At 45.2% G+C, this 20,702-nt stretch overlaps 1 protein-coding gene across 2 annotated transcripts in view; it reads right to left on the reverse strand.

Moving 5' to 3' along the window:
* The window catches only part of LOC147447248 (synaptotagmin-2-like), a 76,206-nt gene extending 58,474 nt beyond the window's left edge, over nucleotides 1-17,732 (reverse strand). Inside the window, exon 1 of one of the 2 annotated variants that reach the window (XM_086523098.1) lies at nucleotides 17,709-17,732. Coding sequence is in view for 1 of the 2 variants with exons in the window: in XM_086523097.1 (XP_086379223.1) it covers nucleotides 17,318-17,428 (111 nt within the window). In the remaining variant the exon portion in view is untranslated. Of the gene's footprint in view, nucleotides 1-17,317 lie in introns of both variants that reach the window. The other variant, XM_086523097.1, reaches the window with a different exon arrangement.
* Nucleotides 17,733-20,702: the final 2,970 nt, after the last annotated feature.

Consider the following 20,702-nt stretch of genomic DNA (forward strand, 5'->3'; position numbering starts at 1 on the left):
GAGCATCAATGGTAGACATATGCTTCCCAGCAATCAACATATCATCTACATGTAGCACAAGGATTATAGGACTTCCATCATTATCCTTCTTTGTATACAAACAATGGTCTGAATGGCTGCGTTTAAAGCCTTGAGACAGCATAAAAGTATCAAACTTTTTGTACCATTGACGTGATGACTGCCTCAAACCATACAGTGCCCTTCTTAGTTTGCATACAAGTTCCTTTCTATCAGGAACTACAAAACCCTCAGGTTGCTTCATGTAGATATCTTCATCAATGTCACCATGAAGAAAAGCTGTTTTTACATCCATTTGATTCAATTCCAAGTCAAGCACTGCAGCGAGAGCAAAAAGGACACGCAATGTCGTAAGCTTTACAACAGGAGAAAAGATCTCTTGAAAGTCAATCCCCTCTTTCTGTGCATACCCTTTGGCAACTAACCTTGCTTTATACTTGGGCTTTCCATCAACACATTTGACAAACCCATTTGTTAGGAAGAGCTTTTCTTCCTTTAGGCAATGGCACAAATCCCAAGTATTGTTTGCATGTAAAGATTTGATTTCCTCTTGCATCGCAAGCTCCCACTTACTGCTTAACTCACATGATTTTGCCTCTTTATATGTAAGATACTCTCCCTCATCTGTCAACATAACATGATGCAAAGAGGGGTCAAAGTGCTGTTCTGACACGAGTAGACCTGCGTACCCAATGATCTACATTCTCAGGCACAGGTTCTACATCAAGAGGCAACTCATTGTCAGCATGCTCATGCTGCTGAAAATCATTTTCAGCCATGACAGGTGGTTGTCCATCCTCATTTGGAGCATCTAAAGCATGTCCTACCTCTTCTCGCTCAAGGTTAACCGGCTGATTATCAATTTCAGCTTGCGGTAATGCATCCTGAGGCTCTTTTGCAACATCAATAGGTGGCAAGAGAGGCTGAAATTTGACCGATTTCTTGTCAATTTCATAAGATGTAGCATTTTTCAGCAATTTGGCCTCATTGAACACTACATCTCGGCTGCGTACAACCCTCTTAAACTGAGGCAACCATATCCTGTAGCCCATTTCACCCTCTTCCCCATAACCTAGGAAGAGTCCTTGGATGAACTTGGCATCTAGCTTTGTCCTCAAGTCATTACGAACATGGACAAAAGCCTCGCAGCCAAACACTCTCAAATGATCATAAGAGGCAGGTTTGCCAGACCAAACCTCCTCTGGAATGTCATTTTTCAGCGTACTGATAGGAGAGCGATTGCATACGTGAACTGCAGTTTTCAAAGCCTCTCCCCAAAACCCATGAGGGAGATTAGCCGTGGACAACATGCAACGCACTCTCTCACATAAAGTACGGTTATACCTCTCAGCCACACCATTAGAAGATGGATTATAAGGAGATGTCAACTCCCTTTTAATCCCATATTCTTCGCAATACCGCTGAAATTCAACAGACGTGTACTCCCCCCTATTGTCAGATCTCAGACATTTAAGCTTACTACCCTTTTGCCTGGTCACAAAAGCATGAAACCTCTTAAATGTATTAAATGTCTCACTCTTATTCTTTAACAAATATGCCCAGCCTTTCCCAGTGCAATCATCAATGAATGTAACAAAGTATAATGCACCACCAAAAGACTTAACAGGCATTGAACATACATCAGAGTGAATTAAATCAAGAGCATTAGCTTTGCACGAGACACCAGAATAATAAGAAGACTTCTTTTGTTTAACATACAAACAGTCATTACAAAAATCTAACTTCGTACCCTTTACATCAACCCTCTTCAAAGAGGAGAGCACATCAAGTCCCTTCTGGCTCATATGGCCGAGTCTTTTGTGCCACAACTCCAAATGAGAAGCAATTTTGGCCACTGCAAGAAACTTGCCAAGCAAAGCTTTGCCATGTAAATAGTACAATGTACCACTCTTGCATCCCTTTGACAATGAGCATTGATCCCTTAAGCAACTTCCATGAACCCCCAGCAAAAATGGTTGTATAACCCTGTGCATCCATCTGGCCAACAGACAATAGACTCTTCTTGATGCCTGGTACATACCTTACATCTTTAAGCATAAACTCTTGGCCATTGTTTAATGCCAAGCGCACAGTGCCCATTCCTTCAATATCACAAGCATGGTTACCCCCTAGGTAAACCTTGCCATACTTGCCTGCATGATAAGAAGCAAAACACTCCACAGATGGAGTCACATGAAATGAGACACCCGAGTCTACTATCCAAGACTGTGTAAGGCTATCGTTTGCACTTAGCAATGCATCAATGACATCTCTACGTGAGATAAGCATGTCTTCTGCATTTGCTACAACAAAATCTGAGGGGCATGAAGCTGCAACCAAGATCTCCTCATTGTCGGATAACTCTGTGATAACCACACTAGAGGATACATTGACAGTCTCCGAATCCTTGGAGGAGGTACCTACTGATTTTCCCCCTTTCTTGTCCTCTGTCTTCTTCTTCTCCTGTGATTCCTTCTTTCTTTCCTGCTCTTTCTTGAAATACCTGCAATCTGGCTTCTTATGGCCTTTTCTGCCACACTGGTAACAAGTCACATCCTTATCCCTAGACTTGCTTTTGCTCCTGTTTTGAGTCTTGGTACCTGTATTTTGCTTCTGACTTCTGCCTCTCGCGTTGTAAGCAGAACTGCCACCTTCCCCACCACTAGACTTGCGTCTAATTTCCTCGTCTAAGATGGAGCCTCGCACTCCATCATATGTGAGGTTGGGGCTATTACTCAAAGAAACCACAAGCGTTTCCCAAGAGTCTGGCAAAGTCATCAACAAAAATATGGCTTTCTACTTGTCATCAAAAGGTTGAAGCCCAGTATCCTGTAGCTAACTCATAACACTGGTGAAAGCACTTAAGTGCTCAGAATCCGACTTGGCTTCGTCAAGCATCATGTTCACCAGTTTGCGCATCAAATGCATCTGATTCACAGGGGTGGCATTCTCATAAGTGGCCTTCAACTTATGCCAAATTGCATGTGCAGTGTCCAAGCCCTTTATGTCCACCAGAATGTCATCGGTCACAGCCATTTTGATATAGGCCTTTGCCCTCTTGTTGAGCTTGGCCCAATCCTCATCCGGCATATCCTCAAGCTTTACAGCCAAAAGGGGGTCCTCACAATCCTTGAGGAACAAAATCCCCTGCATCCTGTCCTGCCATAGGTCGAAACCTGTACCATCAAATCGCTTGATTTCCATCAAGCTCTTGGCATCAGACGACGAGGAAGTCGAGGCCATTTGCACGGATAAAAATGCAGCAGAAAGTGTCTACACAAAATCTGAAAATTTTCAGTGATCACAATGTACCGCACGTTGCATACAATGTGCTGAAAACTTCAGCCATTAACAAGTATCCCCAATGCGTACTTGCATAAACCCACAAAAGGCGTACATAAACCTCAATTTGTGTACATAAAAACAGTCCAATTCTGAATTTTCTGCACATTTACTATTTTGGCGCATCAATTTGCATCAAATGGACCTGTTTTGAGTGGGAAAAGCAAGGGGCATTCACGGGAATCGATTTTGAACACCTACGTTTTGCTGTTTTGACCTGTAATTTTCTGGTTTTTACCTGTTTTGACCTAATTTCAACATGTTTTAGGCTATTTTGGAAACCCTAATCACCCTAGGTGACACCGGAAGCAAGGGGCTTCGCGATGAAAGCGAAAATTTGACGCGAGAGAAGCCTTTCGCCTGCTATGTCCAACCTCCTGCGCAAAGCTTCTGAAACCCTAATCTGACTCTGATACCAGTTGATGAGCACGCGGCGGTGTGTGCAAGTGATAGAGCACGCGAAGATGTGCAGTGTGTGCAGAGAGGGGTGGCGAAAGCCAGCAAGAGAGTAAGCGCTAGCAGAACGATGAGGGAGAGAGAGAGGGCTCACGTTTTTTGGGAAAACTCAATAATTGAGTTTTGGGTTTTCCCACTTTTATTATAAGTGACCTTAAAAAAATGTGTTGAACCTAGACAAAGTATAAAAATGTACAAAAAGGGGTTATTTAGGCCTTTAACCCAACAAGGTCGTCAATCTTCTTTTGCATCTGCAAGAAAGCAGAAGAAGCGTGTACGATTTGGAGGACTAGCCAGTTCTTCTTCTTCCTCTTCTTCCGACAGTTCTTCTAGCTCTTCTGACTCGAGCGAGGAGGACAGAAAAGGCAAAAAGCGAAGCAAAAAGCAAAGCTTCGGAAAGGGCAAGAAAAAGGCAAAGAACTCAGATTTCGCCCGGTTGCTGACAGTTATACAAAGGAGTCATCCTCTGACAGACTCCGATGACCATATTTTGTATGCAAAGAAGAAGTATTTTAACAGAGCCAACCAGTATGACTTCCTCGAAGACAAAAGCAAGAAAGCAAAAGAATTCAAAGAAGGTGGACAGTCGATTACATTTAAATCCTTTTCTGGGTTCCGAGATGCTCCGAGGGCTTTGGCCTTCATTCAGTAATTTGACATAGCCTTCTCTCGAGGGCACTACTCAGAGCACTCCAAGATTAGGAGGGTTGCATCTTTTCTTAAAGGCAATGCTCGAACATGGTGGTCCACTCTTCTGCTAAGGAAGGAAGCTCCAGTCAAGTGGTTGATAAAATCACCATCAAGAACAGATTTCCGATTTCAAGGATCAATGATATTCTTGATCGACTTCAGGGATCCTCTTGTTTCAGCAGGATTGAATTGAAAAGCGCATATCATCAAATCCGGATCGCGCCGGGAGATGTCTACAAGACAGCCTTTCGTACGAGCTTCGGTTTGTATGAATTTTTGGTGAAGCCTTTTGGTCTTACCAATGTTCCAGAGACTTTCAACCAAATGATGGATAGGATTTTCAAAGTATAGTCATTTGTCGGCACTTTCTTTGATGATATTACAGTCTTCTCCAAGGATGAAGCACAACATGGACATCGTCTGCTACAGGTCTTTCAGGCATTGTGAGATCACAAGTTAGTTATCATTGCCAAAAAGAGTGAATTTTTCTTGCCAAAGATACACTTTTTGAGACACATCGTCTCGGGGTACAGATGCCCGGTCAAGATTGAGACTATACGTGATTGGCCCGATTTGAAGAATGTTCATGAAGTCAGAAGCTTCTTGGGCTTGTGTTCTTATATCGGCAGTTCATTCGAAAGTTTGCAGAGGTAGCTTCCCTTTGCACATTCTGATACAGAAAGGAGTCCCTTTCTCGTGGGGACCCACAGAGGTGACTGCCTTTCAGACACTAAAAGAGAAATTAACTACTGGACCAGTATTGACTTTGCCGGATTGGCAAAAGTCATTTGAAGTATATTGTGATGCTTGTGGTCGTAGTCTGGGAGCGGTCTTAATGCAAGAAGGCCATGTGATTGCCTATGAAAGCCGAATGTTTTCAAGGCCAGCATTGACAGCACAGATTTATGAGGAAGAGCTTTTGGCAGTGATCCATGCTCTTACTCAATGGCGACATTACCTACTTGGAGCCGACTTCACAGTTTTCACATTGATCATCAGAGTTTACGGTACTTCTTGTCACAGAAGCAGCTTCCGGAAAAGCAGATGCGGTGGGCTAACATCTTGTCACAGTTTTACTTCCAGATTGTCCATGTCCAGGGACAAGAGAACTTGGTGGCAGATGCTTTGTCTCAAAAGCCGCTAGTCAAGGCTATTTCCGTGATTCATCATAGAAGCTTCGAGGACATGGTTGATCAGTACGCCACAGATCCGGATTTTCAGATATATTCACTCGAATACAGAATGGGGAGACAGTAGCGGGATTTCCATACAGGATGGCTACTTGATGAAGAAAACGATGTTGTGCATTACACAACCATTGAGGGAAAAGGTTTTGATTGAGTGCCATTGTCCACCTTTACGGGTCACCGCGGCATAGAAGCTTCGAGGACATGGTTGATCAGTACGCCACAGATCCGGATTTTTCAGATGTATTCACTCGAATACAAAATGGGGAGATAGTAGAGGGATATTCCATACAAGATGGCTACTTGATGAAGAAAACGATGTTGTGCGTTACACAACCGCTGAGGGAAAAGGTTTTGACTGAGTGCCGTTGTCCACCTTTACGGGTCACCGCGGCATCGACACCACCTTGAAAGATGTGGAGCGTTATTTCTTTGGCCGAGACTCAAGAGAGGTGTGGACGACTTTGTACGCAGTTGTTTAGTATGCCAGAAGGTCAAGTCTGACAGGCATAAGACACAAGGATTGTTACAGCCTTTACCCATTCCCACTCGCCCCTGGGAAAGTATTGCAATGGATTTCATTTTTAATCTCTCAAAGACACGATCACTCTTCGACGGGGAAAGCGCCATTTGAAATCATAGAAGATGCTCCAAAGGTTCCACCCTTCCTTAGCACGAAAGATAACATTTTTGAAGCCAACCAGTACACGAGGGACTTGGACACTGCATTTGCCAAGGTCCGGGAGACTTTAGCGAAATCTCACAAACGACACAAGAAGGCAGCAGATCGACACCGTCACGATTAGAAATTAAAGGAAGACAATTGGGTGCTCTTACGTTTTGAGAAGGCACGCCTAAGAAAGAAAAAGGGAAAGGTGCGGCTTTTTCCAAAGCTTAGCATGAGGTATTATGGCCCTTTCCAGATAAAAGAAAAGATAAATGATGTCTCCTTTAGACTGAAGCTGCCCGATACTTGGAAGATTCACAATGCATTTCATGTGAGTCTATTGAAGCCTTTTAAAGGCGATGTGCCCGATGATGGGGAGCCAAATGAGCAACCTGAAGTGGAGGAAAGCTAGGAGATACTCATTCGAGAACAGATATTGGCACACAAAGACAGAAAGATAGAGGGTAAAGGTGGTTCTTGGTTAAGTTCAAGAACTATCCTGCATTAGATGCAAAGTGGATGGAGGAGGAGGACCTAGCAAATACTCCTCAAATTTTGGAACTTTACCTTGAAGCATTCGGTTTAGCATAGTCTACTCCGATAGAACCCTGACTTCAATGAGGGTGAATCTAGTGCAGCGGGTTTGCACAAGAGGGGAGTCACTCCGCTCCTTTGTCAACGGATTACCCCTATTTTGAATAAAGTCACTGATGTCCCCTTTGGGTTTCAGGGATACTAAAGGGCTGAGTAGTATTCTGTTGCATGAATTTATAACTGGAATTCCCGACAATGGAAATGATTGATTTGTACTTGACTTGTTTGAGTGCAAGAACTGAAAGACGAAATACCTACAGTATTTCGGTCTCATAAATCTCTTTAGACATGATTGCAATAAGGATTAGTTAATCCGGCATCCGTGAGGTCCCGACTGGATCTAGATGCGATTACTAAATACGTTGCCGATTGATCATGTTCTGAAATTTGGAATGAATTTGTATGTGATTTGTCATGTGATGTCTTGTGATGTCCGGTGATGTGACTGTCGTCTTGTACAAGTGCTAGAGATGTCGTGTCTAGTACGTCGGTACTAACAGTCAATGTCTACTAAGACAGTTTATGGCCTCTCAGTTTTGTAGGCGTAATCGAGGGTGATTACAATTCTTTCAAGAGGGGGGTATGTCACAAACTGGTGACGTGGCAGGTCCCCTGGAGACACACGCACACACACACCCTGCTGATGTGGCAGCAGCCCGTGAATTGCGCCGATATGCTAACGTGGCAGATTTCCACGAAATGTGCTGACTGTACGGATCTCCGCAAATCGCGCTAGCTACTGTACTGAACTGCCGAAAATTACACTGATTGCTTCTAGCAGATTTTGGAAGACCAGTTGCTTTTGGAAACTATTGCTTTTAATTTTAGAAGCTTTTGGGGCTCTGCTTTTGGGCATCCCTTGTAAGAATAAATAAGTCTTTTGGGCCTCATTACTCAGGGCATCTGGACGTAGAGTCAGAGTGAGAGTTCCCGCGGACTCTCTTGTACTTTGCACACAGATTAATATAAAAAGAAATACCGAAAGGGGCCAATACCTCTCGTGTCGTCTTTTGTGAATTGTTTTAAAGTGAATCTCTATTGTGTCGCGGTAGAAGTATCCAAGTTTGTTACAGCGACGACAAGGCTGTGGGCTGATTTGCTATCGCCGGGACGGCGATGGGCTGAAAACTGAAAACTGAAAACGCTGAAGATGAAGATGGCTGAAATCTGAAAACGCTGGTGGTAATGCGACAAGGATTGCACCCGCGACGAGGCTATGCTAACAACACTGAGGGCTGAAAAGGCCGATGGCTGTTGGAGAAAACGCTGGCTGATGGCTGCCAAAGCGCCAGTACTGCTAAGAGGCTCTTCTACTGCTCCTCTACCTCCTACTGGTACCCAAAGGGTTTCTTTTATAGGTCCTTTAGCCATTTCCGTGCCTATATGCTTAAGTGACTTAACCGTGCAAGAGAGAGTAAGCAACTATGACCGGCTTGGACATGCACATCTTGCTAGAGGCACACAAGGGTGTCAGGCTAGGTCCTAAGCTAAGACTGACGCTAGACTGTAGCAAAAGCTTGTCTATGTGGCACAATTACAATGCGCACGTGACACTCATACCATGTCAAAGGTGCAACGGAGAAGGGTGAATCGGATGATGGCCTTCACCTGCAACCGCGAGCAATGGATCTACAATCTATAGCGACATATTTCCTCATAGTCGAACTCCTATCGCGTACCGCTCACCGAAACCAAGCACGCGTGCAACCACACGTGTAGGGGTTCAAAGCGGAGGGGAAGGAAGCGCTAGAGAGAGAAGCAGAGATCGCAAGCAAAAATTGCGAGATCGTTGACGCAAGAAACGCGAGAGTGAACGCACACACACAGGGCTAGAGAGTGAAAATGCTAGAGAGAGTATGTGTATGCGGGGGGTTTTGGGGGGGGGGGGGAACGGCTGCCTATATAGGGCAATAGGCAAATTGTACTACCCAGCCTCATGCCCCTATGACCCAAAAAAAAAGGCCAAAAATGCTAATAAACATATCAATTCATTGAAAGTGACCTAGGACACATATTTAGTAGCAGAACTGCAATACACTGAAGACTCTGACCCCAAGGGTCCCGCCTCATGCTAGCCTACAGGGTGGGCAACACCCTGAAGTGCATCACCGAGAAAGGTAGGTTTACCTCAAATATCGTTGGGCACGGCCACAAACAACCCTCACTCCCTAATTTGCTCCTGGGAGATACTGGAACCACCACCGGACACGAATCTAAACTCTAACAGTGGTAATACCATACCCGACCGAACAAGGGGAGGGGTAAAAAGCAACTCCGTACAACCCAAATTTTCCGCCGCAATCCATGTCGCAAATCGTGCAACAATTGCAAGCTGCTAACGGGACAGATGGGCGCACGTTTTTCGGTAAGTTTTCAAAAGCATTAACTTTTTGGGTGACCTCTTTTGAGTTGCAAATCTTTTGGGAGCCTTGTTCTTAGCGATGTCACATTTGGGTCATGTGGCTTTAAATATAAGCCTAGGGGGCCACTTTGGTTAGATCACGGGACAACAGGCTCGATATTCACCTCTTTGCCTCACAAGACCCCATCAAGTGGTGGACAACGCGGTCTATCGTGACTGTTGTAGATTGTGCTAACCTTGACTTCGGCTTGACCTTGCATTCGGGCGTGCCATCTACGAGGGACCTTTCATTCCAATCGAACATCGGCGGTTGTAACTCCAGAGGGGGTACGACTTATCTTTTAATCGATAACACTACGAGTGGATTTATGAGAGAGATGGCCATGTTGACACGTTGGTGGACAGAGATTTATCATTTAGACTTGACAAGTACATTGCTATGGAGGAGCATTCTCTTGGCCTTACACAGAGGATCCTGGGTCGCTCCTTGATCATTGTCAACCAAGCATGCTATTCTTGCATTCAGAGCCGCCTTGAGCTTAGCTTGGTTGGCAACACAATTGCTCTCCCTCCTGTTCGGATGAATTCTTACGTTCAAAGATTGTTACATTCACCCTCAATAATCTCACACATCTCCCAGCTCATACAAGTAGTGGATCGTGCTTTGATTGACAAAGGATTGGAGGCAAGAGATACAGGCATGACCCCAAAACAAACAGCTTTGTCTAGCCACCACTCTTCCCAAAGGATGACCATAAGGAAAACTATTACCTTTGGTTTTCCCTCATCATGGAGCTTGATTACAAGCTGACACCTTAGTCGAGCTCTCCCACATCTTGGAGGGCTCTACCTACAAACTATGCACCATCCGGTGTTGGTCTGTGCAGTTTATAGACAAACACTGCAGCATACAGTAGCTTCTACAACGCAAACTTCAGAGTCTAGCTTTCCTTAGTATCATGGTAGTTCTCGTACAACGTACGAAACATTTCGTTCCGTTCGGCTGGTCCCGTCCCGTCTTGTACGTTCCGTTCCATTCGTTCCGTATGGTCAGTTTTTATGCGATTGTTTCTAGCCGTTGGCAGCTTTTGATTGATGACTAGGGACCGTTGAGCACACCATTGGGGCCGTTCTGGGGTGCAAATTCAAGCAGTTTAGGCACATTGGATTCTATGTGTTGGGGCTCCTTGAGCTTTGGATGCTCCCCCTTCCACATGTGACATAATGACATAATACATTGGATGCCACTTCTCTCATGCTCTCCCTCTCTCTCATGCTCTCCCTCTCTCATCATCCATGTTCTCCCTCTCTCATGCCAGATTTCTCGCACGATCAGTCAAGAAGGTCATCATCCATGGGGTTACATTGGCTACAACTACAAGAGGTAGAGGTGCAAGGGCTTCCACTCCCCGTGGTGGTGGTAGAGGCAAAGCATCAACAACACGCACGGTGGCTCCTAGGACCTATGTGCGGCGCACCCACTTATCCTATGTTTATAGGGTTTCCATTTTTATGGTGGTTGGGTTTATTGGACGATATTGCCCAACTCAGCTTGACCTAATATATAGGCAGGGGTTGTTGCCCATTAGGACTATGGTGAACACATGGGTACACGGGGTTTGATCAATCTCTCTCTCTCTCTCTCTCTCTCTCTCTCTCTCTCTCTCTCTCTCTCTCTCTCTCTCTCTCTCTCTCTCTCTCTCTCTCTCTCTCTCTCTCTCTGGTGGCGATTGGTCAGCTCAAAGTGTCAGCACACACACTAGAGATCGAGGTGGTGCGAGCTCATGACATTCCAAGGGAGGAGAGACTCTGTCGAGTATGCAAAGAGGAAGTGGAGAGTGAGGAGCATTTTGTTTGCAGATGCAAAGCTTATGTTGATATTAGAGGCCGATACAAGCCACTATTCAGAGGGCAGCCTACCCTCCGAGAGATCATGCACTCTAGAGATCAGAGACAAGGGGCGCTACTTGCTAGAGATACACAGGCACAAGGATACACTTCTACAACCACCTACAGAGACCAAGGTGCGGGGGAGACAGTCACAACTTACAAATTTCTTTCAGAGAGCTTCACCCCTTCCATTCCCAGACCCACCGAGGGGAGTGAGTCGTGACCCTTCAACAGGCTGAGACGAGCCGGGCCAGACGACACCCACGTGCTACCGAATGTCAAGCCCCACGACTCCACCGCAAACAAATCGAGGAGATCCGGACCCGAGCACATCGAGCTGCTAAGGAGAGACAAGCCCAAATGATAGCTCACCCAGCTGCGTTCATTAGGGCAGCCCTTGCTCTCAACTACATTTTACATCCTGGAGCTAGCTAGAGTGATGCATTTGCATGGTTATACTACGTTGAGCATATAGACATGCTGTCACGTGACACATCCAACCCTATGTGTCCGTGGACAAGCTACGGCATGACCAAGGTTCAGTCAATCGAATCAATCTAGAATAGGAAGTGATCTGGCATTTTTGTGAGTCTGTTCGCAGATCGTGAATGTCCAGACACTTAGATTAGATGCATATCCTCCGGTTGCACGCGGCAATATCATCAACATTCCCATCAGAATCCATCGGGGGAATTTTCGAGTGCATTTTTCCTATTTTTGATATTTTTCACTTATTTATTGAGTGACTCTTGTTGGGAACTACATAGGGCAATTTTGCTAAGATGATATATAAGCAACCCAGAGTTAGCACTTTCTGGCAAAGGAGGCAACAGAAGCATTGCTCAACAGGCCCACTCTCAACAAGAACAAGAATCCAACAGCCTGGCGTTTTCCTTCACATCCGGCCAGCGTTTTCAGCCCCCTTGAACCAGCATTTTTCAGCATTGGTGCATCAGCGATTTCAGCCACAGATCCTCAGCCATTTCAGCGTTTTGCAAGCCTTCAAAAGAGCGTTTGCAGCAGCCAGCAAGTAGCGTTTTTGTTCCACAGCAGTTAGCGTTTTTCAGATTTGCATCCTTCTCAGCCAGCGTTTTTGCATCAGCCATTGACGCTCCAAAGCTTGCAGATTCAGCCCTAAGAAGAAGGCGATTTGGTCCTTTTGCTGCAGATCTCTGCCGCATCGTTCCAATCGCAAAGAAGAACCTCACAAAGCTCTAGCGTTTTGCATCATCTGCAATCAGCCAGCGTTTTCAGTATTCAGCCATTAGCCTCGACGTACCGTCCATTCCCGTAGCAGATCCAGTGATTCCAAGAAAGAAAGGACAGTACGACAAGAACCAGTTCCAGCATCCAGTTTCCAGCATTAGATTCATCATCGTCATCCATACCGTTGACCTCGACATAGCCCCATTAGACTTGCCTCGGTTAGCTTCCACATTCACTTGTACCAGATTGTGCAATCAATAGTAGACCACTCTCGCCATCGAGAGTGGAGCCCTTGGAGGAGGGTTTTACGTCTCTGGTGTCGTATTCTCTTCTCTCTCTATCTCTCAGTGTCAGCACCTTCACACACAGTGTCCATTCACTTTGTTTGTGACATGTGTCCATTGCACTCTCTCACTAAAGGAACGGAAGGCTCTCCCTTCCATAAGTAAAAGCAACCTTGAGCACAGTTCGGAGCACTCATCTTGAGCAAGTTCAACATTCATTCCATTGCACCTTACACATGCACATATCCCTAGTACTAGAGCTCCACCCATCCCCATAGATCCCATCATCCACCAGAAGTCCTTTTCTTTTATTTTGTACCAGTTTGAACTATTTTCTCTTTTCCGATAGACAGAGGACATACACACATGTATACTTGATTTGTCTCATAGGCTAACTTCGACCTAACCTAGACGTTAAAAAGCTCTCTCTCTCTCTCTCTCTCTCTCTCTCTCTCTCTCTCTCTCTCTCTCTCTCTCTATATATATATATATATATATATATAGAGAGAGAGAGAGAGAGAGAGAGAGAGAGAGAGAGCTTTTTAACGTCTAGGTCAGGTCGAAGTTAGCCTATGAGACAAATCAAGTATACGAGCTTTGTTACTCCGAGTGGATCCACGATCGAAAGACAGGCAGCCTAGGCAATTTCTGGCAGGCATCCAAGAAGCGGATAGCTAGACGTGGAGTAACAAAGCGAGAAGTAACTCACGTCGTGGGGAACATCAAAGCATGATTCACCTGTACTAAAATCCCATCTGTCTCAACACTCTGAAGTCGTCGGACCGTCATGTAGTACCCGCCTCACGCCAATCTCATGGAAATCTAAAGTAGCTGCATCTCACAATGTCTCCAATAGCCACTTCCATAACTTGTTGGGTTTGCCCCGAGAAGAGGAAGCTACGAGTACATCCTCCTCATCAACATCATCATCTCCACCATAGTGAGAGCCATCATCAAGTGCATCATCATGAGTTCGTGCATCCATCTCTAAACAAATCTGTCAAAGGCTCTGTCCACCTTGGGTAATGTAGCAAGAAACGTAACCAATGCTAGGTATCTGATCAATATAAATTGTCCTCTATAAAAAGCCTCTTGTAGTAGCTCACAAAAGCCAAGGGACCGTGACACCCGAAGGTGTGCCTCCAAAATCATCCGCGTCCACTCTAATAAATCCTGATGTTGAACCCCAAAAAAGGATGCAAATCTACAGCATTACCATACTATTGTCAGAGAGGCAGAAGAGACCCAATCGTTGTCCACCACAAAAGCCAAGGGAAGGTACCAAGATGCACATCTCTCTCACCAAACCAAACTTTCCCAAGGCATCACTAAACTTACTCTCAACCAAATTTGACACTGTCTGATATCCATGTAATAGCTGGCTTTTGTCATCGCCTGCTCCAGAATGACATCATAGACAACCTCCCTTGTCCACAAGATATCGTCATGTAAAACCAGCACTTCGAATCTAATAATCAGTGCATTCTCTTGACGGAGAAAAATCTGACGTTCTCCAGACAACTACAGGAAAAACATAAGTCGAGGGAAGGTACCAAGATGCACATCTCTGGCCAAACCAACTTTTCCAAGGGTCACTAACCTAACTGTCAAACAAATCGGGAGACTGTCTGATATCCATGTAATAGCTGGCCTCTACCATCGTCTGCAGAATAATATCATAAGACTAAATCCAATAATGGGTGCATTCTCTTGACAAAGGAAAATCTGACAATCTCGAGACAACTACAAGAAAAACATGTCGACACATAGTGCCCCACTCCTAAAAAAATATCTAAACATCTCCATGGACCACCCATGAAGAACTCAACAGGCAAAATCTCTGATTCCAAAACATCTGTTGGTGATCCAAAACCTATTGAATAGTCAAACTCCGCAAACTCATAAGACTCGCTCTCTTGCTCACCCCCAATAGTGCCTGCTATAGGAGGCATTTATGGCTGGATCTCCAAAGAATCCGAAGGCTACTAAGCGTGCCTCTCCTAAGGCATCTCAGGCTGATGTTGAAATGCCTCCGATTGTTGATTCTCATGCTCTATCTATCTGTCAAGCTCCTATGAGGCATCCTCTTGATCCTAATCTGGTAATCTCTCCTCAGGAGGTCTGTCTTGGGGCTACTCTGCCTCGTCCAACCTTGTATCTCACTACCTGTCTGTGAACAAGGATAGGTTGTTCATGGCCATGCCTACCTGCATGTCTCTATCTCAGTGTCTAATCAACATTGTGCTGTTGCTAAGCACTTTGCTGCTCCTGACTCCAACCCCTCTGATCTCTATCATGCTGTCGCACAAGGTCCAGCTGCTGTACAGAACTCTGATGGATCTGGTGTGGTTGTGAGGGTTGTCCTCTCTTGCGACCAATGTGTATATGTAGATGCCCTCAAGGGCAATCCATGACCAAATGCCCCATCTCATGACATCTAGGACACTAGTTCGGACTGGCCGTAACCACATTCCTCTACGAGTGTAGCACCCCTTTCCACTCAAAAGTAACTGCAAAAGGGGTGGTAGCCACCTTCATAGATGGCACAGATGTCTAAGACTGTACTAAACACATAGGTGAAATGCCAACAATAGAACCTATCTACCTGAATATATCTAGCAACCAAAATTGTGCAGGTAGCTCTGGAAACTCATACCACAAATGCAATCTAACCCGAAAGCCAGAGGAGTGCGGCTGATGGCCCTAGAAGCAGCTCCTGTGGTGAGAAAACAATAATGAAAGTACCTCTTCCCAATAGGATGACGTCCTCCACCCTGCCTTACTCCAAAGCAGAGTTACCGGGGAACGCCCCCTAGCCCCCGTTCCGGCGTTCCGGGGGGCAGTAGTTCCCTTCTCGAACGTTCCGAAACATCCCGGAACGTCTGACGTTCCAGGTGGCCAGTGCAAACCGGAATGGCCGTTCCGGAACGTTCCGGAACGCCCCCGAAATGTTTCGGAATGCCCCTGGAACGGCCAACGGCTACAAACAAATTTGGCAAAAATTGAAAAAATTGAAGTAAATGTTTGGGCTTCTTTTTGAAGTGTGCAAGGCCTCAAGGACTCATAAAATGCACCCCCCTCCCCCTTTCTCTCCACAAGCTAATCCTCAAGGGTCAAGCTCTCTCCCTCTCACACTCTCAAGATCTCTCCCTCTCAAGACTCACTCTCTCAAGGCTCAAGGCTTCAAGCCTTCAAGCTCTCTTCCTCTCCCTCCCACTCTCTCAAATCTCTCCCTCTCCCTCTCACTCTCTGGAGTCTCTCCCTCTCACTCTCTCAAGCTCTCTCTCTCTCATCTTCATCTAGTCATAGCAAGGTTGAATGGTCTTCAAAACGAGTTTTTTGTGAGTATTAGAGTCAAAGCACTCTAATACTCCTTGTATTTAAACACAAGGAGCTAAAAAATGCACTATTTGGGTGTTTTTTAACCTCCCGTTCCGCGCCGTTCCCGTTCCGGACCCCTAGCCATTCCCCCGTTACGCGGGGATCCCGTCGCCGTTCCCGTTCCGCGTAACTATGCTCCAAAGCAACTAGATTGCACTTGAGCCACTCCCAAATGTTGACTCGAGTGTAGGAGCATTCAGACCATACAGCCGACGACGAATCTTGTGGTCAAGGTCCTCTTAAAGACAAAAGAAAGTCCTCTCTCTCTCTCTCTCTCTATATATATATATATACCCCAAGAGAGAGCAGACAAAATGTCAATTAAATCAGGAGTCATTCACATATGACCATATAGAATCATCCACATATGACCATATACAGCCAATTGAAATTCCCGTTTTTCAGTCTCTCAAATCTTTTAACATAAAGGATTTGATCAGATACAAGAGGTGGAAAATTCTCCTCAGAGTATGTCATAAGTAAAGCAACAGGAATCTCATCTCTAGCAGCACTCTCTGTGGGCATACAAACAGGGGGTATGCCGTCGAGCCCTTAAGAAGATAGGGGAGGTGCCGCTGCTCAAAAGAAGGGCCCTCTCAAGAAAATGGAAGTTCAGTTGTGGAATCCTTGTGCCTATATACCATGTTCGGCTGAGGTGTATTTGCCGTCTGTGTCTTCTTTTCCTTGCATCTAGAGTCTTCTTCTAGCTCTTTCTGCACCCATTTCTAGTCCTCCCAGAAGGACCTGTAGCCGAAGACTCCCATGAAGCCTCCTTTCTCTCATGCTCCTCTGCCTGTTACTTCTGCTCATGCACTATCCTAGTAAGATTCCATATTTCCAATAACAACCGAGAGGCTTGGCCCAAATTTTGGTGACAAACCACTTGCTGAAGTGGTTCATGAGGCAGCCAAGTGAACCGCCATTGTCGCAGATCAGAGCAAACCTAGAATACAATACATCCAATCTGTAATGACAGTAACACCTGTTGGAAGACATTACAGCCACAAGCAAACGATCGATGCCAGACAGCACTAGCATATACAAGGCATCATGCCTCTGTCAAATGTGGCATTTATCATGTTTCAATGAAATATCGTGTGTCAAAGCCAGCATTTATCAAAGGCCATGTACTCTGCAGAAATTATATCTACGACAAGTGGATGAGACACAGCACGAATTTGATAACCTTCACACAAACAGGCACCACAAAACACGCACAAAAGGAGAGAATGGGTCTCGCCTTCACTTCGGTGGATTGCCAGTAAATGAAGATGAAGTAGCCAACGATGAGGCCAAGGGCAATGCCCACCCCGAAGCCGAAGAGACCAAAGATCGTACTAAAGAATCCCATCCTTGACAATGCCCGCTACTGATGAGCTAGCTAGCGGGCACTTGATCTACATGTCGCAGCCAAGCAATACGAGGCCAAGGGTGGGCGGGTCTGTGTGCGCGCGTGAGAGAGAGAGAGAGAGAGGAGAAAGGGTAAAGGGCAATCGTAAAACGGTGTGGCCTGCAACGGGGTGTGTGTGTGTGTGTGTGTGTGAGAGAGAGAGAGAGAGAGAGAGAGAGAGAGGGGCGGGGAAGGGGGGGGATACGAGGCAGATGCAGAACTGTTCTATGCGTGCGCGTACCGATTTCGGCGGATGCGAAATTAGGTAAGAGCAGGCAGAGTTTTTAGAAAGCGCGATGGGCCTCTGTCGGAGACTTGGAGGGAACCATTTTGTCTTAGGTCTAGCACGTTGAGGCAATGAGGAGTCCAGGACAGCAGAGAGAGGGACTAGGCTACGAGCGTTGCTGTCGGTAGAGGTCAAACATGCCACGTGTCACATGCTGTGGGTCAATAATAGTTACCTTGGCCAAAATTGTAAGCATGTAGATGTCATGTAGATGTAGATGCAGACATGTATGCAATGTGACTATCATCATGATTCATGTTTAGGGTAGCCTTTCCTCGTTACCTTGATTATGTAAGAGCAATTTTAGAAACCTTAAAAGGAGAGGCAGTCCACTTGGGTTACCTTCATTGGAGAGAGAACTTGGAAAATTAAAACTAAGAACCCGAAAAAAGAACTCCTAAGGTAAAGCTAAAAACTCGTACCGCTAACATTGCGGGGTCCAATTCGTGGGGTCAACGGTAGGGGCACGTGGACGGTCGAGCACGCGATTTGGGCCGTCGGATCGACGCAGCAGGGAGGGCAGGTTTTTGATTGCGCAAAGTCGCAAGGCTATCAGCAAGTCGCGATAGGGCAGGTGGTTAAGGTTGTGGGCTATGGAGCGGGAGGTCGTGGGTTCGAAGGGGCGGACGCGCAACAGGCAACGCTGTTTTTTTATTAAACTGGGCGCGCGATCAACGGTTGATCTTGCCCCTGCTGTTGATCCCGCGAGTCGTGCCCGTGTCAATTATCAACAAGGCTCGCCTTTTAAGTATTCTGTCGTTGTTCATTATGGGTGAAAACTTTAGTACATTGAATTACCGAATCAACCATAAAATCTATGGCATTTTGATCACCATTGGTACCCATCAAATATCAACCCTAATATTAGTGATAGGGCAAGGTCTCTTTGATGTCCCGCTAACAAGGCATACGCTACCACAAGTCCCCCGTAAGATGTTTCCAACTTGAAGACAAACCCAGATGGTGTGCTTCATAGATAAGAGTGACTCAATATGAGTGCCTGAGAATGACCCCGTATGACATCGGTCAAGGGATTCATTGATTGCACAATTTAGCGATGACGAACCATTTCCATGATAAATGATGCCTAAAACCCTCTCCATAGTGATTGCAAGCTTGTAAACAACACAAGTTTCTTCCATATTAAGGACCATCCTTGGAAGTGAAGCAATTTTCACGTTAGAGGCTCTACTTTTCTTACATCTTCACATTTAGTCCAACTACATTGCATATTAGAGGCTCTAATATTCTTACATCTCCGCATTTAGTCCAACTACATTGCATCACAATACATCTCATTCATCTAGTTTGCAGATTGTTTACAAGCACCACACGTAACAATAGCATCATCGTGCCATGCAATAGCCCATCGCAATCACATTGCTAGTAGATGTGGCATCTCAATCCCTCTGCTAGCAATTATAGAAGTTACCTTTCTCCAACTATATCTCTCCTCTTATAATTTTCTCACTATCTCTTTTCTCTTTCCTTCCCCCCATCAATCTCTTTGACCACCTTTGACCTTGTCATGTCTTAAGCAATTCTCATGCATTTGAATGATGTTTAGTTTGACAACATAGGAGATGGTAACATTCTTCACATCTATAACGAACATTGGCGATGTAAACAATATTGAGAAATTTATTGGTGTCCATGTGCAATACATAGCTTCAACATTTTTCCTCTATTATTTCACTTAGAGTTTAACTTTAACAATCATTAGGAACGCATTTTTATTTTTATTTTATTTTTTTTGTGTGTGTGGGGGGGGGGGGGGTATGTCAAGTGCTCTTAGCCCATGATAATCTAGTCAGGTGAGTGTCAATATACTACACTAAGATTAGTCTTCCAATTTCATTTTGTCCCTTCATTACTTTGATGCATGCAATTGATGAATGGCTTCTAAGGATCCTTTTGCTCAACCGTCCAATGAATAAAATAAATCATGATTTCTGTTGACCAAACTAATTTGGCATGAGCCGGTCCTTTGCTTCAACATTATGCATCTCAAGTGAATGCCCGTGCATCCAAGCCCCATTATATAATCATCAATTCATTGTTGTGATTGGTTGGTTTAGTGCTCTCTCTCTCAAACCAACATAAAAGATGTCAATCCCAGGACGTAGCTGACCCGACTACTGCATGGAAACGTTGAATGCAATGTCCTATTGACAATGCATTGAGTAGAAAGGCATCGCTCTCAAGCTAGGAAGCAACTAAAGGGGAAATGCCTAAGTCTCTTGTGCGGTCAAATCTCTCACTCTAATGGTCGTTACGGTGTCAAATGAACTCCAAATGACATGAAACTTGAGATTAGGGGTCTCTAGGCTATAGGCAATAGGTTCCTAACAACCAAACCTGCAAAAGTCACCATCGGGTAGGTGAGAAATCGTGACCATTGCCACTTCTTACCTTCACCAAAATTGATGAATGAGGGGTCATTTGGCTTCTCCTAGGACCTACTTACCTCTATCCATGCGTAGTTTCACTTAAAGCACTATTAGCAACTCACAAAGAGAAAATAAACACACGAGGCGACCTAGAGCTAAGATCGCTCATTGCGTCGCGCGCGTGCACACACACACACACACACACACACACACACACACACACACACACACACACACACACACACACACTCAAACACAGCACACAAGACATGTACAAGATGATAAGAGTGAGAGGAAGCAACACAAGAAGTTTCATTAGCAATGCTCACCCGTACAAAGAGTAGTGAACGCGCCAGTGTAGGCTACCTCTTCACCACGTATGTTACCATATACATGTGGTAGTGATGTGTGTGAACACACTAGGACCGCCGGGGCATTTTTTCCCTCTTTAGGAGGTTTTTTCCCCCGTGCATTGTATATACGCCCGTCACTCTAGGGCTATCTATCTTTCCATTTGCACAGTAAGTAACACACTCTCTATTGTGTGCCTTGAGCTTCC

Source organism: Adiantum capillus-veneris, chromosome 11 (assembly GCF_014529385.1).
Source record: "Adiantum capillus-veneris isolate H3 chromosome 11, ASM1452938v2, whole genome shotgun sequence".
Classification (NCBI taxonomy): domain Eukaryota; kingdom Viridiplantae; phylum Streptophyta; class Polypodiopsida; order Polypodiales; family Pteridaceae; genus Adiantum; species Adiantum capillus-veneris.